This window comes from Bos indicus x Bos taurus, chromosome 2, assembly GCF_003369695.1.
Source record: "Bos indicus x Bos taurus breed Angus x Brahman F1 hybrid chromosome 2, Bos_hybrid_MaternalHap_v2.0, whole genome shotgun sequence".
NCBI lineage: Eukaryota > Metazoa > Chordata > Mammalia > Artiodactyla > Bovidae > Bos > Bos indicus x Bos taurus.
In genome coordinates, this window is record NC_040077.1 from 91,969,864 (window position 1) to 91,993,789 (window position 23,926).

The following is a 23,926-nucleotide window of genomic DNA, read 5'->3' on the forward strand; positions in this document are numbered from 1 at the left end:
TAATTTTCTGTCCTTGGTATGCTTAAGGTCATGCCTAATTTTTATATCCCTGAACATGGGAATTTCTAGAAATTCTGATATCTGATTCTGACATTGTATCCCCTTGATGCCTGCATTCCACATTAAACTGAAGGTCATCTGTTTGAATGACCTGCCTGTGTATCTTGTGTAGTTTCTATGAAGTTAGAAACCAAGGACATGTATTCAGAGAATGGAAAGTCTGAAGCGGAATGTGAAGCCAGGCTTACCTATTTGCCCGTGTGGGTCAGTTTCTCCTTGTCACAACCAGTAAGAGATGGACGTTAAACTTATGATTCCTACGTTCAAGGTCTCAATGAATTAAAACCTGAGGAGCTCAGACTACATTTAACAAACATTCTCTAGTAAACTTAGCCCACTAATGTCTGTCTCCTATGTTGGTCACATTACGTATTTATTTACATGTCTAATTAACCATGCCCATGGCTCAGCAGTAAAGAATCCACCTGTAATGCAGGAGATTTGGGTTTGATCCCTGGGTTAGGACGAATCCCTGGAGAAGGAAATGGCAAGCCACTCCATATTCTTGCCTGGGGAATCCCATGGACAGAGGAACCTGGAGGGCTATGGTCCATGGAGTCTCAAAAGAGTTGGACATGACTTAGCGACTAAACAAAACAACAAAAAATAAACATCGTTTATCTTTGGGAAAAAGAATGTATTTCTTAATGTGCACAGTATTTTTCATAGTATTCTAGGAAAATTAACACGAGAAATACTTTTAAATGATTGTGATACTGATGCGTATCTGATAGCATAATATGTTGTGCTGAAGAAATTCTTTGGTTGATATTTCAGAAACTGAAGTTCCTGAATAGACTCATCTTGAATTCAAATTTCTGCATGAGGAGGAAGCTATATCCATATCTTATCTCCTTTAAACCTTTTACAAAAGCAGAAAAGTTCTGATAGCCTGGCATACACTTAGTGCACTATAAACATTAGAAAGACTTTTAATTTTTATTGCTTGTAGTATCTGTTTTTCTGACCACAGATAATACATGTACATTCATAAAAATGGAATATATAGGTGGGTGAAATAAGAAAATAAAAATTCTATGTAATCACTGTTAGCATGTTGCTATGTAAAAGTCTGCATGTATTTTCACTTTATTTTTACAAAATGGATCATATGCTAAATATAATATTCTAACTTGTTTTTCCACTTACATGTCATGAAGGGAAAATATACTTTTAATTAGAAATTATTTAGAATTGAAAGAGATTTTCCTAATTGAGTCTCCTCATTTTCATAGATGAGACAGTTAAACTCTAATAAAATTATATGGCTAAAGTAATTCCTATTTAGGTAGCAGCAAAGCAAGAGAGTTCCAGAAAAACATATATTTCTGCTTTATTGACTATGCCAAAGCCTTTGACTGTGTGGATCACAATAAACTGTGGAAAATTCTGAAAGAGATGGGCATACCAGACCACCTGACCTGCCTCTTGAGAAACATGTATGCAGGTCAGAAAGCAACAGTTAGAACTAGACATGGAATAGCAGACTGGTTCCAAATTGGTAAAGGAGTATGTCAAAGCTATATATTGTCACCCTGCTTATTTAACTTATATGCAGAGAACATCATGAGAAACACTGGGCTGGAGGAAGCATAAGCTGGAATCAAGATTGCCGGGAGAAATATCAATAACCTCAGATATGCAGATGACACCACCCTTATGGTAAAAAGTGAAGAAGAACTAAAGAGCCTGTTGATGAAAGTGAAAGAGGAGAGTGAAAAAGTTGGCTTAAAGCTCAACATTCAGAAAACGAAGATCATGGCATCTGGTCCCATCACTTCATGGCAGAGAGATGGGGAAACGGTGGAAACAGTGGCTGACTTTAATTTTTTGAGCTCCAAATCACTGCAGATGGTGATTGCAGATATAAAATTAAAAGACGCTTACTTCTTGGAAGGAAAGTTATGATCAACCTAGATAGCATATTCAAAAGCAGAGACATTACTTTGCCAACAAAGGTCCGTCTAGTCAAGGCTGTGGTTTTTCCAGTGGTCATGTATGGATGTGAGAGTTGGACTATAAAGAAAGCTGAGCGCCGAAGAATTGATGCTTTTGAACTGTGGTGTTGGAGAAGACTCTTGAGAGTCCCTTGGACTGCAAGGAGATCCAACCAGTCCATCCTAAACATCAGTCCTGGGTGTTCATTGGAAGGACTGATGTTGAAGCTGAAACTCCAGTACTTTGGCCACCTGATGCGAAGAGATGACTCATTAGAAAAGATGGTGATGCTGGGAAAGATTGAGGACAGGAGGAGAAGGGGACGACAGAGGATGAGATGGTTGGATGGCATCATCGACTCGATGGACATGGGTTTGGGTGGACTCTGGGAGTTGGTGATGGACAGGGAGGCCTGGCATGCTGCAGTTCATGGGGTGGCGAAGAGTCGGACATGACTGAGTGACTGAACTTATTTGAACTGAACTGAAAGCCACATCTGTAACTCCAATCTCTTAAATCCCACACCACCATTTTACGCATTTTATCCCTTATATACTAATACTATATAACTAAATTCCGACTCAATAAATTGGAATTACAGAGCACAAGAAAGTCTTTATCTTCCTCTAATGTATTGTATCTTGGCTGAATATTTGCTGGGAAACACTGTGGGAATGATCGATTAACTCAGAATTTATTTAAAATATTTTGTAGAGAATAATTTGTGAATTTCATTGATTGGTTTTTGATCTTTAAAGCTTGAAACTGAGGACAGAACAATCGTTTTTTTTGGCATTAAATCTTGGTACATCCCAAACTGCTATAAATCTTAAAACATTCTTATTTAAGTCAGTGTCAATAGAAATGTGGTTAAATCTAAGTAAGAGTTTCCTGACTTTTAAACTAGTGAGTTAAAAAAAATTACTATTTATGTTGTGGTAATTTGAGTTACAGAATCTAAAAAAGGTTCTATAATCATCAATTACTATCAAATTTATTTGCTAAATTTAGCACTAGAGTGACATTATCTGTACATTCTTTCTATAAAAACATCTAACAGAGCATCTTTTTTGGGGTTTTGTGATATTGAGAGCTTTCTGGAATTTTACCAAAGTTCCACCCACAATCAAAACCAATGATCTGTGATCGTTGATTAATTCTGTCAGGTAGGTCAGAATTGATACTTTTTTGAATATATGCAAATTATCCTTCGTTTAAAGTTTCTGTTTTGTCTTCCTCTTCTCCATTTATGTTTGTCTTCTTTCTTTTCATTTTCCTCTTTATTTCCATTCTCTTAAAAATCTTGAGGTTGTTTCCCCCAGTTTTTCTTTATTATAAGAGATATTGAAATTAATCAATATATGCAGGTTATACAAATGGCATTCACGTACACAGACATTTTATAATGCTAATTTTAAAAAGGCCTGGATTTCTAGGAAGGGAGCCAGAGAATTGGGAAGTGATTTATTTTCTCAAGTGAAAATAGCGATTTCAAATGATGAGAAAAAATTGCATTTACTCAACAATATTTATCACCATAACCTTGGTTACTGAATTTAGCATATAAATCAAGATAATAAACTCCAGTAGCAAAGATTTAATTTTTATAAATCATAACTTCCTTTAGCTCTTTTTTATACTGTGAGTCAAAAATTCCTAACAACTTCATTTGTTCTTAAGCACACACTTGTCTCTTTTATCAGAGGGTGAAAAGCAGGGGAGATGGTTGACCAATGCTTCTTGACCTGCATATTTTGAGGGAGGACAGGGAAAAAATGTTTCTGGTATTTTCTAATTGTTAGCATTTCTTAACCAATGTAAAGAAATGACCAGAGACGACAAAGTTTGCATGTGGCAAGAACTTTATGTGATCAGAGTAAATTTAAGTAATGCTGAGAAGTAACAAAAATATAAGAAATTATCTCCTTAGAGTTTTAAAGGCAACTTCTTTGCTGTAATGATGCTCTTAGATGAATACAGAAACTAGGCTCCATACCTGTGCCAGACAAAACCTAAAGACCCTGTGTTTTCATCATAGTGTATCATCTTTGCTGCCTTCAGTGGGTCCTGATGTGACCATGTAAGTGCAATCATTTAGCTTCCTACTCATGGATGAAACTCTGGGCCAGAGAGTTTTCTCTTGGAGCATAATCCATAAATAGAGCCTGTGAAGGAAAGCTGCTAAATGTAACCAGCTGTTTCTAAATTATATTCTCCTAAAGCATGTGTGAATAATACAGTTCTTTGAGCCAAAGTTTCTTGCCACAGCCTAGCTCCATCTCATTTAATTATTCTACAACCATAAGTAACCTATTAGAAAATTGTGCCCAGGAGAAGACAGAGCCAAGTGATCCATATCTTAGATTCTGGCTGGTGAGGGTTCAGTGTGACTTGTGGTCACAATTGTAGGTGATGAGGAATAATCAGAACTTTTCCTCTTTGCCTCAACCAGTTGCAAGTTCATTCCTTTTACTCTAGGAAAGAAGGAAAACTGACTATGTGTTTCATCTAGATTACACTCAGAGAAGAGGAAAAATGTATGGCCAATACATACTGTAAGATCAGTGATATGCTTTTTAAGGTGGTGAATGCCAACCAAATGCATTGGCATGACCATATATTTGTGTGTGTGTATAGTAAACCTAAACATAACATGAAATTTACTAAACATATTAAAGTGTATGATTCAGGATATATTCACATGTACTATGTTGCACAACCATCACTAATATCTAGTTCGAGAACATTTTCATCATCCAAAATAAATCCCATGTCCATCAGGCAGTCATTCTCCATTTCCTGATCTCCGCCCCCCCCCGCCCCGCCCCCCCCGCAATCTCTGGTCATCCACAGATTGCTTTCTATCTTTATGGATTGGTCTGTTCTGGATATTTCATACAAATGGAGTTATATGATATGGGACCTTTTGTGCATTATTTCTTTCAGGGTACTGTTTTCAAGGTTCATCTATGTTGTAGCATGCATCAGTACCTTATTCCTCTTTATGGCTGAATATGAAAGGTTTCCCAGGTGGCTCAGTGGTAAAGAATCTGCCTGCCAATGCAGGAGACACAGGAGACGTAGGTTTGATCCCTGGGATGGGAAGATCTCCTGGAGGAGGAAGTGGCAATCCTCTCCAGTATTCTTGCTGGGAAAATCCCATGGACAGAGAAGCCTGGTAGGCTACAGTACATGGGGTTGTAGAGAGACTTGACTGTGCAACTGAGCACACACACATACACATGCATATACCACTTTTTCTTTATCCATTCATCACTTGATGAACACTTGGGTTGTTTCCATCTTTTGACTATTGTGATTAGTACTGCTATAAGACCAAGTTTTCTTTTTTTTTTTTTTGATTTGCTGATTTGTCTTCTCAGAGACCCAAGACCCACCAGGAAGTTTGGTGGGGCTGTATTTCAAGTTGCAAACTAGCAGGAAATTAGAGTCAGAAGCCCTTGGGAAGACGGTGAATGACATTAAAGGCAACCCACTCCAGTACTCTTGCCTAGAAAATCCCGTGGATGGAGGAGTCTGGTGTCCATGGGGTCGAAAAGAGTCGGACACGACTGAGTGACTTCACTGGTTTTTTTTTTTCTTTCACTTTTTATGGACTTTTGAGCTCTCATCTTAGTTCTGCCACTAACAGTTTATGCATATAATTTTGGGTAGATCAGTTCACCTCACAGGGGCTTTGTTTACTTTCTGTAAAATGGGAAGGCAGAACTCACATTTCTTTTAGGATTCAGTGTCTGCAGCAGACTGTGCAATTGCCCTGTGTTCCTCATCATCTAACACAACTTTCTGCACCATCACAGCTGCTATCACTTAAACTACAAAGGAGTAAAGATGCTCCTTTTCTATGTGCAAGGTGTGAACATAAGAGTTTCCTTTAAACTGGAGGTGTGGAGGAGATCATGGCCTGAAATCATTCAAATGTTGCAATAGCAGCAGGGCTTGAAATAACGTAGCTCAAAATATGGAAACAGTGATTGTCTCTGCCACCAAGAATCTGAAATAAATGCTTCAGGCTGAGATTACCTAGCCACAAATAACATGGGAGAAATGGGTTCCATTAAATCTTTGACATTTCCAATGCCCACTATTTATAGCTAGCTAGCAACTTTTTAGAGGTGGAGTGGATTATTCAGTATCAAAGACAATTTTGACTTGTGCTCCAAGGTTTTCTTACTCCTTTCACTAAGGTAGGTAAACAGTGTCTGGTCCTGTTTCGTCTTTAGTAAAATGAAAATGATACTAGGCCAATCTCAACTTGTCCTAAATGACAATCAGGCAGGCTGTGAGTACCTTTCAGGTGGAGAGAGCTGGGGTGCATGATAGATTAAATATCGACTATTTACTCTTCTCTTTCTATTTCTGCTCGATGATTAAGGAATAAGATCTAGATGTGTGATCCTGGGCAAGCCAATTTTCTTCTCAGCAAATCAGTTATCCAATTTATAAAATAAAAGGGTCATCTATTTTGAAAATATCTATTCTTGGTTTTGGATAAAGTCACTGACCTAAACTATTCATGGCTGGCAGTGTTGCAACAAGGGTGAAGGATTAAGAATAAAACACAATCTAACTTAATTGTACTTTTAGGTGTGAAATGCTAAGACGACTGAGAGATAATCAGAGATGATAATGGCTAAAACCGGAAATATGAGACCGTTATCCATAAATGGAGATAAAACATTCAAAAGCACTCAATCATATATAGTAAGCAGCTTGAATAATTAGAACATAGATCCCCCCTTCAAATTACTTTGTGACAATTGTAGTCACAGTTGACTTTAGTAGTCACAGTTGACTTTATCATTTATTCATTCAAAAGTATTTGTCTTTGCCTCGGCGTAAATAAAGCTCTGATAGGTGAGAATTAATCTTCAGCTGAAGCAGCCTCTGCATTTCATTTTGTCACTAAGACTAGTAGATAAAACTTTGCTTCTCTGGCAACAATTTCCACATCCCCCCACCCCATTCTTCGCTCCCCCAGTGAGAGGACCCTGTAGACTAAAAAGTCAGCAGGACCTACTCTATTTCCCCACTAGGGGATGGGCAGGAAGTCCACAGCCCAGAACCGTCCATTTTTACCTGACTTTATGATGTAGATTAGTTTCCTAGGGCCTGAAAATTCACGTACCACGTTTATTTAAGTAAGTTCTTGGCCAGCCCATATTTTCACCCTTTCATGGTAATGAAGCTAAAATTTCTTTCCAGTCACTTTGCATGTCATTTCCTTTCTCTTTAGCTCTTTCTCAGTGAGATGATTGATAGATCCTTCTTTAGCAATCACTTTGGTAGATGATTTTCTTTTTCCTTTGAAGTCGATTTTGAAAGGAGTTGTACTGTGATGAGCTAATTAGCATAAAAACACAGTATATAACCTTAATTAGGCATGATTATAGGCTCAACGTAATGGGATGTCCTGAAACTGCACGCTATGCAAATATTAGACTTTTCATTCTTCCCGTTACATCTGAAACCATCAAGTAAAGGATGTTTTGCAGTATGTACCACAGTCAATGCCAGGTGCAAATTTTTCAACAAAAGACTTTTTTTGAGGGGTGGTGTACTAGTTGGGGAAAGGATTATAGGAGGTTTAGAAAAAAAACCTTTACAAGTTCAGCTAAGCTCAGGATGAGCTTTACAAATTCAGAGGAGTTTTACAATTAAGTAATAACAACCCAGTTACCCTACCCAACCCGTATCTCATCTGGAATTCTGAAGGCACTTCACTGTAGGCTTCACTGTGAGTTATGCAAATTGAGAGATCTTTCAAATCCAGTAACCACTAAGAGTACTACAAAACCAGTCTGGGGTTTACTCAAATTAGTAGGATATAGGAAGATGGTGAGGAAATGAAATCACAGTGAATCCCCGAACCCTAATTTTAGCCAATTATTTTCATTTCCTTTACCACCAACCTTTTTTTTAAAAAAAATATTAGAGTGGTAAAAGTAAATAACAAAATTGATTTTCCCTTTCCTACCCTGAAATGAAAACATCCAAGGATGTGATACCCTCAGACATTTGAATATTCAACCACTGAATATTTGAGAGCTCACAATACAGAAATCTTTGATTATGTCTAGAGTTGAGTTTTCAGACTCAGAAAAAGAAAGAAAGTGAAGTTGCCCAGTCGTATCCAACTATTTGCAACCCCATGGACTGTAGCCTGCCAGGCTCCTCTGTCATTGGGATTTTCCAGGCAAGAGTACTGAAGTGGGTTGCCATTTCCTTCTCCAGGGGATCTTCCCGACTCAGGGATCAAACCCAGATCTCCTGCATTGCAGGCAGACTCTTCACTGTCTGAACCACCAGGGAGACACTTTTCAGACTCAGTCATTTGATTCCAGATACTGATGACATTGAAAACAGCAAAAATTGAATACATGTGTGAGTGTTAGAAAAGTAAGAACCTGATATTAGTCTAATGTACCATCCAGTCACTAGTAATGATAATGTGTGTGTGCTCAATTATTTTGCTTCAGTCCTGTCTGACTCTTGGTGACCCTAGGACCTGTAGCCCGCCTAGGCTACAAGGCTGCTCTTGTCCATGGGAATTTTCAGGCAAGAATACTGCAGTAGTTGCCACGCCCTTCAGAGTGGTGATAATAAAAGAAAGGTTTATATATGAAACAACTGAGGTTTGAAATCCATACTTTTCTCTGTATTTAATTGATGAGTTAACATTTACTGGGCATGCACTACAATATGCTAAGCACAGCTTTCAACATTTTATTGGCATAGTTGAATGTCAATAACCATTGTATCATTACAATAACCCTATAAGATTATTGGCTACCATAACTAGCCATATTTTATAGATGATGAAGCTGAGAATCAGAGAAGTTTGAAAACCTCACCCAGGATACATCTAGTAAGCAGTGCAGGCAGGATTTGAACTCATGTCTGTCTGACTCCAGCCATACTCTTAACCACTGTGCTGGGCTCACTGGTGCTTATCAGTCCTCTGATGGAATCCTTACTTATTAGTACCTTCCCTAGAGCTGGAAATGAGGTGCAAGAGCAATAAAAATGTTGAGAATGAAATCAAAATGCAGAATTCCCCATTGCCTATTTTATACAAAGTTCTTAGATGCTAAGAACTTTGCATCTAAGTGAAGTGAGGATGTTGCTGTTGTTTAGTCACCAAGTCATGTCTGACTCTTTGCGACCCCATGGACTGCAGCATGCCAGGCTTCTCTGTCCTTCACTATCTCCCAGAATTTGCTCAAACTCATGTCCACTGAGTCAGTGATGCCATCCAACCAAGTCATCCTCTGTAGCCCCTTTCTCCTCCTTCCCTCAAGCTTTCCCAGGGATGAGGGTGCAAGATAGAATTTGAAATAGGGAGACAGAATTGTACACAACTGTAATAAATACAAACTTACATGATAGGACTTACTATTATTGCTCATGAGATAATAGGGGGAAAGAATAGGGTAGGATGAGGCCAGGATTTAAAGCCAGTTTTCACCACATACTAGCTTTAGGACTTGGTCAATGAGAGACTCTACAGGAAACAGGTGATTCAAATAAGAGACTCAGTGAAAGAACTACAACTGACCCTTGAACAATGCGGGAGTTAAGGAAGATCTACACATAATTGAGAGTCAACGTTTGGTATCCGTGATTCCTCCATAACTCTGGTTCTGCTTCTGTTGATTGAATCAGCTAAGCTTGGTGTGGTACTGTAGCACCACTGGGAAAAAAACCACATATACACGCACCATGCACTTCAAACTCGTATTGTTCAAGGGCCAACTGTATTTTAGAGGTATTAAGGAGGGTAAGGGGCAGAAGACATTAAAGCACTCAGACACTAGCAACAGTAGAAGCTGATACCACTTCCAGGACTGAAAGGAGCAGAGGAAGAAGCAATGAGAATTGGCATTATAGAAGTGTCGGGGTATACCGCAGGAGCTATAGCTGAGAATTGGCATTATAGAAGTGTCGGGGTATACCGCAGGAGCTATAGCTGTTCAGAGCTACTGTTTCTGCCAGAGGCAGGGCCTGAATCTGGGAGAAAGCAGGGAAGAAATACTCTGACCTCCATCTTCATGCCCTCTGACCTTATGCCAGTGCCTTAAATCAGCTGATTCCTCCCAGAGGCCAACCTGCCTGAGAATCAAGTCCTCTACAGGATCTGTCTCCTAGGTAGGGAACAGATGTGAGGAAAGGGGATGGAGAATAACCTTAAATGAGCCATTCCTCTCTCTAAATTTCAGTTTGCTTATCTGTGTATCTACTATATTAATAGTGGTCTTATAATTTCTACTTTCAACATTTTACTTTGCAACTTTGCTGTATAACACAGGGAGCCTAGCTTGGCGGTCTGTGATGACCTAGAAGGGTGGGATGGAGGTGGGGTTGAAGGGGTGCTTGGGAGGGGAAATATGCATGCTTATGGCTGATTCACGTTGGTGTATCAGTCAGTCAGTCTGTTCAGTCGCTCAGTCGTGTCCGACTCTTTGCGACCCCATGAATTGCAGCACACCACCAATAAATAGTATAAAGCAATTATCCTCCAATTAAAAATAAAAAAGAATTTATAATAATAGTACCATGAGCACACCGGTATAGTCTTTACCTTAGATTCTCCAGTTGTTAACATTTTGTCATTGCTGTCTTATTAGTATTATTCTGTCTACTAATACAAACATATACATATATCTTTGCTGAACCATTTGAGAGTTATTTACCAACTTTATTCCTAAACATTTAAGCAAATATCACTCCAAAACAAAGATGTTTCCCTATATAACCCCAATAAAACAATACTTGGCAAATTTAAAATTAATGCAATTTTATCATCAGCTGTAGTCTATATTCCAAATTTGTTCAAGTATATCAGTAATACACTTCATAGTTGATTTTTTCAATCAAGGCTTGCACATTGGATTTTGTTGCCATGCCTCCTTAATTGCATTTAATCTACAACAGTTTTTTCAGGTTGTTTATTTTTTAATCTTTCATAATATTAACATATTTGAGGAATCAAAGGCCAGTTTTGAAGGCCAATTGCTTTGCAGAATGCTCCCACTATGAATTTTTCTAGTTGTTTTTTCATAATTTGATTCAGTTTAAGCAATTTTGGCAGTAATGCTACAAAGGCATGTTCTTCTTAGTGTATTGCATCTGGACATGATGTCAGAATGGCCGGCCCATCATAGATGATCTTCAGTTTGATCACTTGGTTAAAGCAGTGTCTGCTAGATTTATTGATTATTTTCTCTCTTTGTAAATATCAAGTCATCTACCAGATGATAAATGTGAACATATCTTTTTCACCAACATTCTTTCATGCAGTGGCCTTTACAGCTGTTATTTGGCAGAAATAGTTTCATAAAAGTGTATTTAGGGGACTTGGTAAGAGTCCTTTACAAGTTTCTACTGTGATTCTCATCTCTTTTTATGTTAAACTGTTTTCATTGATTTATCTATTAAAATAGTCATAATGTGTTCATCATGTGCCTTGGGCCTGTGGAATTTTCACCTGTGGCTTCATAGCTGACTAAGTTAATATCTTTAGCTCAGCTCCTTCTCCTGAGCTCTAGATCCACATGGCAATTGCTTTTGAGTGCCTTCACCTTACCATCTATGGATACCTTAAACTCAACATGCCTGAATGAAACTCACCATCATCACTTTCTGGTCTGCTTTTCTTATATTTTCTATTCCAATGAATTATACTTCTGTTTTCTCAGTGACTCTGTAACTCAGATGGTAAAAAATCCACCTGCAATGCAGAAGACATGGGTTTGATCCCCCAGTTGGGAAGATTCCCTGGAGGAGGGCATGGCAACCCACTCCAGTATTCTCGCCTGGAGAATCCCCATGGACGGAGGAGCCTGGCAGGCTATAGTCCATGGGGTGGCAAAGAGTCAGACATGACTGAGCGACTAAGCACAGCACACATTTACTGAGTAGCCAGCCACCATAATAGGTCTTTAACATACCTGACATACATTATCTCATTTAATCCTTGCCATAGCATTGAGGCTATTTTCTGAAAGTCATAGCCCCAGGTTGACAGGTAGCAAGTCATTGTACTAGAATTCAAACCCAGCTCTCTTTGACTTTAAATCCTTTGCTTTAGTATAGTGATTAACAGCATCATTTGGCTTCAAATCCTGACTCTCCTACCAATGACAGGGGATTGGATAAGTCTCCTTAATCCTAGAAAATTTCATGGACAGACCATGGGGTTGCAAAGGCTAAGACACGACCAAGCGACTTTTACTTCACACTCCTTAACTCTCAGTGCTTTGGTTTTCTCCTTTATAAATTGGGAAAGCCAGTAATCCCTGCCTGGTAGGGTTGTTTTAAGACTTGAATGTGATAAAACTTGACAAACATTTGGACAATTTCTGGCAGCAGCAAGTCATAAATCTGGTGTTATCTTAAACGTCACTGCTTGTGGATTCGTCTCCTTAGGGAACCACATCACCACTGCTGCCATTGCCTTAGTTTAGACCAGGAGATGACAAACAATGTCTTGTAGATCAAATCCAACTTCCTCCTATTTTTGTAAATTTTGTTTTTCACTGAGGTATGATGGACATTAAAAAAATATTTTATTGGAACACAGCTATGCCCATTCATTTATGAGTTCTTTGTGGTTGCTTAAACCTTACAACAGGAAAGTTGAGTAGTAGCAACAGAGACCATTTTGTGTGGCCTGTGAAGCCCGTTTGACCCTCTATAGAAAAAGCTTGCCAATACCTGGTTACCTGGGTGTTGCAATAGTGTCCTTCTGGGTTTTCCTGGTTATATCTTATTCCTCCTTGAACTCATCTTACCCATCCATCCTCCTGTGTTGGGGGAATTTCCTTAAATGTGAACTTAATTATGCCTATTTGCTCCTTACGGTGCATTGAAGACTAAGAACCTAGTCTTCTACCTACCAGTCATTCCCATACTCATCTTGTTCTCTGGCTGTAATGAATATTAATACTTTGTGCTCTTTCCAGCCTGGCATGGGCTGTTCCTTTTGTTTGAATATCTGTCTCTTGCCCCTTGTCCTTAACAATAAGTTCAGGGCTTACTTCCTCTGAGAAGTCCTTTCTGACTTCCACAGGCTGAACCAATGGCTTCTGCTCCTCTGTGCAATACTTCAATTCCTGCACTTATTCCCAATTTCCCGATCATGGGTTTAATCATCTGCCTTGTGACTGCCTTGGCTTCCTCTCAAGATTAGGATCATACATTTTTCACTTTTGTATCTCCAGTGCCCAGACTGGGATCTGACCCTTGATAAGTGACCATTAGGTTGGTATCACCTGCTGGCATTTTAGCTGTGGTTTGAGGGCTTCTGTAAGGAGCTTGTGGAGGATAGAAAAGAGCTAGGTCAGGAGAGATTTCCGGGAGGAGGTGATGTCACCTCCTGGAGGATGAGGAGGAGGATAAAACAAAGTAATGGGAGGAAGAAGCCAGGAGGAACAGTTTTGGCAAAGGTGATGAAACTTGAAAGAGGTGTGCTGGAGAGAGGACAATCAGAGGAAAGGGACACGTGAGGGAATGCTGAAAGATAGGCTAAGATGAGACGCGTCAGGCCTGTATTCCACAGAGCGCCCTCCGCAGGGCTGAGGAGCCTGGCCACGTGAAACCACAGAGGACTGCAGGAGGCCAGCACCACACCGTCTGCTGTGGGTCAGTCTTCCAGAAGTCCTTTAAGGTGCTATGTTTTTGTCTGCTCGTCATTCAATTCTATTCGCACACAATTTCTGGCATCTCAAAGCCTCTCAATAAATGTTTCTTTCGTCATTGAAATACATGAAAACTCCTCAGTTTTAAGAGTGATATAGTCCCCAATGCTTAGCATTTTCTTAGAGGATGAACATTTATTCTCTTTACAGCTTTCATAAATTTAAGCACTTCAGTCATATTTAACTTCAGTTCCTCATTTTCTGCTTGAGAAGTTCCCATTAGAGGAAAAAAAAAACCTATCCTCTGATGGAAGGTTCGAATATCTTGGATCATTGACTTTTTCTGGACCTTATCCAACTCTGTTTTGTCTTTGTGGAGTTAGATCTCTTAAGAATGCATGAATTTTTTCTTAATCTTCAAAACTAGAGGCAGATCAATTTATTTCTTGTAATTTGGATATTTTCTCTTAACAGAATGCTAAATGGAGCTAGGAGAAATAAACTCTGCTTTGCAAAGCATGCCAAGGATGGTGTCTCACAGGTGGAAAGCTTTTATGAATGGTGTCCAGACTCATTTGGGAGGCTTCCCTGGTAGCTTAGTTGGTAAAGAATCTGCCTGCAGTGCAGGAGATTCTTGAGTCTCTGGAAGACTCAGGAAGATCCCCTTGAGAAGGGATAGGCTACCCACTCCAGTGTTCTTGGGCTTCCCTGGTGGCTCAGACCGTAAAGAATCCATCTGTAATGGATTCCATCTGTAATCCATCTGTAAAACAAAACAAGACTTGGGTTTGATTCCTGGGTTGGGAAGATCCCCTTGAGGAGGGCATGGCAAAACTTCCAGTATTCTTGCCTGGAGAATTCCCATGGACAGAGGAGCCTGGTGGACTACAGTCCATGGGGTTGGAAAGAGCTGGACACAACTGAGCAACTAAGAACAGCACAATAGACTCATTCTGTCTTTAACACAAGGGCTCAGAGGGCCAGCAGCTTAAGCAGTTCTGGGGGTGTCAATGAAATACTGGGTGGCAAAAGATGCCTAGACGATCGGATAAAACTGGGACTTAGGGGGACTCCTGCGCTCCAGGAAATTCTCCAAGTCTCCACTTATCCTCAAAGTGAACAAGAAGCTTCAGTTTCAAGTTGAGTGCATTTTCCATCCATGGATTGGCTTGTTTTGTTCAGTTTTACTTTGAGTGTTTGAGGTTATCTCTTCGACGTAGCAGCTAAACCCACGTCTTCCTTTCTCGTAAAACCAAAACAAAAAGGCTAGAAATTCATGTGCCTTCTGTGTGTGCACATGTGTAGTATATACCTGGGATCAAAGCCAGCTATATAAAGTCCTTGATTCTGTGTGGGTTCAAACACATTTCAAAGCTTCAGGATCCTGAAAGTTTTTGCTCTGCTTCCTGAAGACCTGAACAACCGCTCCCATAAAGCCATGGCTTGCTCTGGATTCCAGAGTCATGGGACTTGGTGGACATCTAGGACCTGGCCCTGCACTGCCCTATTTTTTCTTGTCTTCATTCCTGTTTTCTCTAAAGGTGAGTGAGGCTTTTGGAGCATGAAGGTGGAGGAGGTGTTTCTCCCACTGGGTTTCATTTCTTTTCTCAGTCAAGGGCAGAGATTTACAGCAAAGCCAGAAGCTAAAGGTGAGACTCCAGTCTCCTGGTTTGGGCAGCTCTGTATTCCAAGGCAGGCAAGGGACAGCTGGAAGGAGCAAAACAGCAGAGACACAGCTAGTAACAGCTTACTGGGCATGGAGTGGAAGCTTAGTGAGTACATGTGAGTTGGTCTTGGAGACAGGAGAAATTTCAGACACTTCTATAAGACTGGAAGAAAATACTGTAAAGGTAAGCGATGTAAGAGAGAAGAGAGACCATCCTAAATCCATCTGGGCTTGGAATAAGGGTTAGCTCAAGGTTTCCTTTTTAAAAAACATTGATTGAATAAAATTATGAGATATTTCTTTCTTATCAATCAAGGTTTTAAGGTCTTCTGATTCGTTTTTATAAACAAATGAGCCTGCTTGTTTAACATTGCGGCCTTCTTTACTCAATGCAAGGTTTTAAGATCCACTTAGTCAACTCTATAAACTAGTTAGCTAGTAATTATTTTTAAAATTAAGCAGTTTGAAGTAGTAAAACAAAAAAAAAGGCGGGGGGAAGAAAGAATGAAAGAAATAAAAAACGAAAGAATAAAAGAATGAACAAAAGAAAGGGCCATCGGTCTGTTTGGCATAAGATACTTAATTGTTGCCTGACTTATCTCTGAACTTTAGGGGCAGGTCCCCCAGTTTTCAGCTGAAATAAAGCCCTGTAAAGGCTGATACTAGGTTTGTTACGTGGTGTACAATGGTGATCTTTTCTAATACATTTCTGCCTTCTATCTCTCTAGACCTCTGTTGAAAAACTATGTGGTTTGTACAAAGTAGGGGCTCAAAAAATATTTGTTTATTTAATTTTTCCTGTATAAGAAATATTCACACGTATTTTCTTATTTTACATGTTTTAAATATGCAAAGGTTAAATGCCCAGAGAAACAATCAAATTTACTTTTAAGAAAATTTCTCAATCTGTATCTGGGATCCGCTCCTGGTGGATATTGGAAAATGAAGTGTGACCAGATTTAGTGGTGATAATTGGAAGCTTGCCTTGGGGGAGGGCAGGAAACTTGGTCTCCTTTAGGTTTAGAGTCAACACAACAAATGGGCAGCATACAATGATGCACAAAAAAATCCTTTAATACAGGGCAGAATTTAAGTACTATGGTGGAGTTGTAATAGTACAGAGGATGCTCGGAGGGCATCTCTGGTAGACAGAAATGAGGGCTGAGAAAGAAAACTGTTGTCTAGCCAACCAGGGTTGCTTCATTAACCATGGCAATGGCTGCTGCCATATTATTCTCTCTTCTGGGTGTCCATACAGGTGCTTGGGGGAAAGACTAGTGCTTTCAGTATAAAGGAAGAGGTGTCCTGGAAACTCAGACTGGAGTAGTAGGTTAGGATCAGGTTATAGAGACAGTGAGTATTATTTACTTTGATTTTGCAGTCAATGGCTCAGTGGTCAAAGAATCCGCCAGCCAATGCAGGAGACATGGGTTTGGTCCCCGGGTCAGGAAGACCCAGGAGGAGAGTCTTTTGCCATTTCCTGGAGGAGGAAATGGCAACCTACTCCAGTATTCTTGCCTGGGAAATCCTATGGCTAGAGGAGCCCAAAGGACTACAGTGTGTGGGGTTGCAAAGAGTCAGACGTGACTCAGCAACAACAACCAAGTGTATAAGGCATGAAAAGGTTTGAAGAGAATGAGTTACACGGTTCCATCCAAGTTTTGAGTGTCACTTGTATGATGGGTGGACTAGAAAGGGGCTGAGTTACTTATAGGAAGGTAATTTGTCACGAAGCCATCATTTTTTATATGATGTGAGTCCTTTTGTATGGAAAGCTGGGCTCCCTTCTCCTGTAGAAGCTAGAAGACAAAGGACAGAGGAATACAAGGTGTTCAAGTGAAGGAGAGAGGGTGGAGGAAGGGGTGATGGCAGTGGCAGGGGAAGCCCATAGAAGTGAATGGCAGGGTTGCCTCAGCCTACAGAGGAAGCGACCCGGTGCCCTCCCTCTGCGGCTTCCTCCATCAAGCAGCATCCTTCCCTCTATGGTAATAACGCAGGGAAGGGGGGTGGCCAGCACATTAGCCAAGGCTCGGCTCCCTGTGGGCAATCAAGATCCAGGGCCAGGTCAAAGTAAGCAGAGGTAATAAAGGTGTACTTTGAGAGGTAAGGCAAGATTCTCTACCTCAGCCTCCAAAATTTCCCCTACTGCTCTATTATAACTTTAGAATACCAGAGTTGGGAGGCACTGTGATGTCATCTGAGCTAAACCCCTCTTTTGCATGGGAGGGAAAATGAAGGCTATGAGGGAGGCACAGCTTTCCCCAAACCATCTATTTCATGGTATAGCCAGCCCTTTTGTTTGTCACATCAGTGTTCTCACTGCCACAACCAACTGCCTTCCAAAAACTGTTTTCCAGTAAGGAAGCACCTTTATGGAAGAGAAGCCAGAAGGCAGCAAGAGATGGAGGGGGCATTGGGGTGGATGGAAGAGGGGAGGGGTGGTGAGGGTGATGGGTTTGTTGATGGGGGGAGAGAAGGGTTGACAGGTGAAGTTGGACGGGGCCATCAGAGATCAACCACCCTGCCCAAGGGTTTGCCTGGACCTGGTGGTGAGTGAGCTTGAGTTCATTGATTTCCCTTTGGTTTTCCCACATTAGGGATGAATGTGACCCAGCCTCCAGTGGTGCTGGCTAGCAGCCGGGGTGTTGCCAGCTTCTCATGTGAATATGAGTCTTCAGGCAAAGCTGACGAGGTCCGGGTGACAGTGCTGCGGGAGGCAGGCAGCCAGGTGACCGAAGTCTGTGCTGGGACCTACATGGTGGAGGATGAGCTAACCTTCCTGGATGATTCCACTTGCATTGGCACCTCCAGAGGAAACAAAGTGAACCTCACCATCCAAGGGCTGAGGGCCATGGACACTGGGCTCTATGTCTGCAAAGTGGAGCTCATGTACCCGCCGCCCTACTACGTGGGCATCGGCAATGGAACCCAGATTTACGTCATTGGTGAGCGTCACTGACCGACACTTTTTGCACCGCTGTCTCTTCTTTGCCATGCAAACAAATTGGCCCCTTATTTTTTGGGTCCTTCATGTTTAGGATTGTGGGAATTCTCTTTAAGAGTTTTCTGGTACAGACATAGAGAACAAATATATGGACACCAAGAGGGGAAAGAGGCGGGTGGTAGGATGAATTGGGAGATTGAGATCGACATATATGCTCTGTGGATATTATGTATAAAATAGACAACTAATGAGAACCTACTGTATAGCTTGGGGAACTCCACTCAGTGCTCTGTGGTGACCAAAATGGGAAGGAAATTAAAAAAAAAAAGGGATATATGTATACATAGCGCTGATTCACTTTGCTCTACAGTTGGAACTAACACAACATTGTAAAGCAACTCTACTCCAACAAAAGTTAATGAAAAACAGACTTCTCTGGCATAACATGTGGTAGTCCTGCTTAGTATGGATGGTGAGACAACAGCATTCTGACTATAAAATGAGTCGAGGAAGGTGTTTTTCCTCCCAGCAGGTAGGGGCACTCATTCTGGAGTGATGGCCAGCATGAAATTTGGCCTTGGCCTTTGATCTGAAATTCCCAGCCAAGTAGCCCCAAGAGACAGACTTATCTGGGGGCCAGCGATTCTATTTACGGGTGGACATCAAGGTTTGGCAGCTTGAACTTATTCCTTTTCTCACCAGTCAGGGGAGTAAGGCGCTAGAATTTAGAAAGCATCTCAGGGAAGCTCTGCTTTGTTCTCTATTGCAGATCCAGAACCATGCCCGGATTCTGATTTTCTCCTCTGGATCCTGGCAGCAGTTAGTTCAGGGTTGTTTTTCTACAGCTTCCTCATCACAGCTGTTTCTTTGAGCAAAATGGTGAGTGCAGTGCGGGCAATGCACCATCCTTGGTCTGGATGCCTTTGGTGATGATAAATGACCAAGGGACACTGTTGAGTCGAGTTCTCTTGAGATGAAGCAATAAATGAAGAAGAGCAAGGACAGTGGTAAAGAACACACTAGAACCCGTGGCACTGGCCTTTGAGGTTTCAGGATGACTAATATTTTAGATGAGTGTGTTTGGCATTGAATGTTTGTGTGCTTTTGCACAAGGTTTCAGTTTGAGTAACTGTGTGAATAACACGGGGCAGCTGTTTTGCTCTTTATCTCCATGACAATTGTACTTGAGTTATCATAACCTTGAAACCCGAAATGAGGTTGGGCAAAATGTTGCTGGAGAAGATCACCTGGGTGGTTAGTGTCCCTCACTTCACCTGGAAGCCATCTCTCTGTGCCCCATTACTTGAGCCCTCCTTGTCTAAGCTGTAGGTGTCCACGTAACCCCTGCCCAGGGCTCCCTGTTACCCAGTCTGCTTGACTGGCAAACCTGACCCTCCTTTCCAGCACAGTAGAAGAGAACCCAGTTTTTATTTACTGCAGTTGTTGTAGAAGAGACAGAGGTATGGAATCAGTGCTCCTGTCACCATTTCTCTCTGATAGTCACTTTCAGCCTCCTTTGCCTATGGCTGGCTTTGCCATCACAAACCTTCCCCTCCTCTCCCTGTTTCCCTCCCTCACCTCCACATTCTATTCCCAGATCCTCTATAATCTGTTCTGTGGCAGTAGCTTCTTTCTACCTCATTTGCTACAAACTGCCATGCAGACTAGTAGATTAGACCTCAGTTTACTGAGGTGATAAAAACTGGAAATCAGTGTGGACAGAGAAAAAAACGAATCAAAAGTATATGAGGAGTAGAGATGAGGAATACAGCTCTCAAAGAGAATAATTGAAGTTTATTATCTTATCAAGCTCATCACCTGACAAACAAGATCCAGTCAATTATCATAGGCATTTTGGAAGTTCTTTCTAAAGCTTTTTCAGAGTTTCTTCCTCCTGTCTCCCTGTCAGGGAAAATGATTTCTATTTTATGTCAATAGCACAGGGTTTTTTTACACAAAATGAATTTTAATAGCTGAATCAAGAAAATCTCCAATTTTGCATGTTGTGAACATCTATTTTTCAGTGGGGTAGGGACCCAATATTTGTCGAATCCTATTACAGTTAGAAGTGGCTTCTGTATTCCTCAGTGCTAATGATTGTTTCTTTTTATGTTTGGCAGCTAAAGAAAAGAAGCCCTCTTACTACAGGGGTCTATGTGAAAATGCCCCCAACAGAGCCAGAATGTGAAAAGCAATTTCAGCCTTATTTTATTCCCATCAATTGAGAGACCATACTGAAGAGAAAGGACTATTTTCTAATTTGTAAGAGCTGAGGCAATTCTAACTTTTTGCTATCCAGCTATTTTTGTTTGTTTGTGTTTATGGGGGGATTCATCTCTGACATAAAGCAGGATGCAGAACCCCAATTCAGCGTACTACAATTTAAAGGAAAGGAGCAGAAGAACAGAGCCAGGCTGGCTCTATCACATCTGATCCAGTTTTAGAAGAAGCATCACGTGAGAGCGTTATAGAGAAGCAGCATTACGACGTAGGTTCAGGGACAAAAGTTAGGGAATAGTACCATCCCAAGAAAGCAATGAAAGAAGGAGGGGAGAGGATGGTATTGTATACATCTTGTATTTACCCATTGGAAGTTTTTAGCTGAAATGTCTTTAAGTAAAATACTTATGCTGTGTTATTTTTCTTAACAAATATATAATTATGTGAAGACTTAAAAAATACTCACATGGCTATATTTTAGTCAGTGATTCCAAAGGTTGTATTGTAACAATATGTATTTTTTTATTTGATAGTATTGTGCATGGGGACCACATGTGCTTTTGTGTATTTGCTGATTGTCTGAATAGAAACACTATATGGCAGTGTCTTCCCATCATGGATTCAGGGGAAGTTTTATGGTTGAGACTCAGGACACTAATACACTGGGTAGAATACAAGGTCACGTGCCAACTGGCTTGGAAACCAGATACGGTCATAGCTGATCCTTGCAGACATGTGGGCTGCATTGATGGCGACATGTGCTTTGGGCTTGTATGCCAGCTCCTCTCCCTTTCTTTAACAAGGAAGCCAAAGCAGGTGGTATCTGAGTTAATTTGATGGCATGTCATCGTCATGGAGAAAACTGCTCATTTCAGGAGTCCTGTGGGTATGAACCTCAAGGAAGCTCCAATTCCACTGGGCCCCAATTCCTTACACATGGTTAATGCCACAGACAGGAAAAAGCAGCAAATGGCAAAACAGGGTGCAAAGGTCTCTGAAAACTAACACTGTTAGTGTTTTTTAACTTGATATTTTCCATGAAAATGCAACAACATGTATAATATTTTTAATTAAAATAAAAATCCATGATGGTTGTTTTCCAGAGTTGTTTTTAACCTTCCTTAGATGTGAGTATTGTGTTTATTTTTGATTGATTCATTCAGCACTTGGTTGACTCGTCAATATTAGGAAGACCGGGAACAAATTAAAAAAAAAAAAACCCAAAGGGCAAATCATGCTTCACGAATCAGCTGTCCACCAACACTTCACCTGCAAGCCCCTCTTGAAAGGAATTCATCCTTGATCTTTTTGATTTCTTCCTCACTGTTTGGGATATGAAGCAGCTACTACAAACAGTTCCAGCAGCCCTTGATAAATCACACAGCGTTCTCTTTAGCACAGGTTTCTCACCTCTTTCTTACCCAGACCTTTCTCAACTCAACTGAAACACAGATTACAGTTGCCATGGCAACTCCACTGTCGTCAACCCTGCAGCCATTTTGCTCTGCCTCTGCGGTAAATGATCTTTCCCTTGTGGCTTCCAGATGGACTCGTTCAAAATGTGAGGGACACAGCCCCTCTGTGATTCTTGGTTAACCAGTATGTCATCTCAGCCTGCTTGGTTTCCACTTAAGGTTTCTCATTCTTGACCTCCACATCCTGTTGTTGCTTTCTGTAATGACTCTCAAAGTGGCCAGGGACCACCTATAATTGAATCAACCGGGTCACTTTCAAAAAATGCTGATTCAAGTGCTTAACCTCAGATATACTGAATCAGAATCTTCAGGCTGTGGGACCAGAGGTTTGCTCTCCCAACAAACTCACCAGTGCTTCTCAGATCCATCACGTTTTGAGGATTGCTGTTCAGGCAGCTCTCTCTCGCTTGCTCGCTCACTACGTGCTTAGTTGCTCAGTCATGTCTGACTCTGTGATCCCATGAGCTGTACCCCTCCAGGCTCCTCTTGCTCACTATGTGCTCTTTTTTTCCAAACAAGTGTAACATACAAATGAATGAGCACATAGTGAGCATGTCAGAAAGATTTGCTAAATAAAAAGGAATAGGTCTTCCAAATATGGTAATAACACCTAGAGTAAACTCCTAGGGCTTCTCTGGTGGCTCAGTTGGTAAAGAATCCACCTATAATGCAGGAAATATGGGTTCTATCCCTGGGGCAGGAAGATCCCTGGGAGAAGGGCATGGCAACCCACTCCAGTATTCTTGCCTGGAGACCCCCATGGACTGAGAAGCCTGGCAGTTACAATGCATAGGCTCACAGAGTTGGACACGACTGAATTGACCAAGCAAAGTACACACAGAGTAAGCTCCTACTTTGTAGTAGACTGTTCCTTTTTATTTCTTGATCTTTGGTTGGAAGCCATGAAGAAACACACAGTTTAGGAGTGCCAGTGAATAGTTTATTACCATTTTTGCTCCTCCAAGTCTTTAGAGAGATCATTTTTCTCCATAGTTGACAGAAGATCTAAATGACAGAGAGGGTCTTCAGAGATGTCTCAGGCATTTTTCAGACATAAGCCTAATATCTTCTTTACACAAGAATATCCTAATATCTCCTCTACTATTGTCTGAAATTCTACTATTGAGTTAAGAATTGCTTTTTTCACTCAGTCTCAATTTTGAAGAGATAAAATACTCTTTAACTTAAAAAAGTTTCTCCTGTGACAGAAGAAATGGGCAAGAAAAGGATCAAGGTCCTGGGGAAGCCCAAAGACTCCACTCATCCCATTGAGACTCGGTCCACCATGGAGGGAGAGCCTGGGCACTGTGCCTCTCCTCCTGGAACCACTCGTCTCAGGTAGGAATCTGGAGATGAGGGGAACAGGATACAGCTACCAGGGGTTGCCTGGGTCAACCCCAACTCTTACCGGCTCCTAGCACATACCTCTGCTCATCTCCCTTCTTCCAACATGGTACTCTCATTTCTGCCATTTCCCATTTCCCTATTGCTAAGTCGCTTCAGTCGTGTCCGACTCTGTGCGACCCCAGAGACGTCAGCCTACCACGCTCCTCCGTCCCTGGGATTCTCCAGGCAAGAACACTGGAGTGGGTTGCCATTTCCTTCTCCAATTGCTCACCCCTAAATATCTCTATCCCTCATTTTTGCATCTATAAAGATTCATCTCAGATTCTGCTCCCTCCATCAGCTGTGCTGACACTTCAAGCGTACGTGAATTTTTTCCCCTTCCGTTTTGTAGCTACACTCAGTCATCTCTAATCATTTCAAATGTGAATGTCTTTCCTGGGTGGGAACTTCTCCAAAATAGGCATCATCACAGCCTCAGGCACACAGTAGATGCTCAAATAAATGTACTGGAGAGTTGAGGACAGCTGGGATGATGAGAGGGACATATCTTCTATGTGGAACCTGGCTGTGCTTCTGAAGGTGGCTTCAGCATAATCTGTTTCCTCTTTGACCAACA

At 41.1% G+C, this 23,926-nt stretch overlaps 1 protein-coding gene across 2 annotated transcripts; it reads left to right on the top strand.

The window, feature by feature from the left end:
* Positions 1-14,988: 14,988 nt before the first annotated feature.
* Positions 14,989-21,586, top strand: CTLA4 (cytotoxic T-lymphocyte associated protein 4). 2 transcript variants are annotated; one of them, XM_027523764.1, is made up of 4 exons: positions 14,989-15,199; positions 17,922-18,269; positions 19,038-19,147; positions 20,389-21,586. In XM_027523764.1, exons 1-4 carry the CDS (start codon positions 15,097-15,099, stop codon positions 20,491-20,493), a joined length of 666 nt encoding a protein of 221 aa, XP_027379565.1. In that variant the 5' UTR covers positions 14,989-15,096; the 3' UTR covers positions 20,494-21,586. The 2 variants fall into 2 exon arrangements, with proteins under 2 accessions (XP_027379565.1, XP_027379575.1); XM_027523774.1 differs by lacking the exon at positions 19,038-19,147.
* Positions 21,587-23,926: the final 2,340 nt, after the last annotated feature.

Excerpts from the sequence above, each read along its gene's own strand:
- CTLA4 (XM_027523764.1), top strand. The coding sequence starts at position 15,097 with ATGGCTTGCTCTGGATTCCAGAGTCATGGGACTTGGTGGACATCTAGG. Across the intron at positions 15,200-17,921 it reads CATTCCTGTTTTCTCTAAAG|GGATGAATGTGACCCAGCCT; the intron begins GTGAGTGAGGCT and ends TTCCCACATTAG. Across the intron at positions 18,270-19,037 it reads AACCCAGATTTACGTCATTG|ATCCAGAACCATGCCCGGAT; the intron begins GTGAGCGTCACT and ends TCTCTATTGCAG.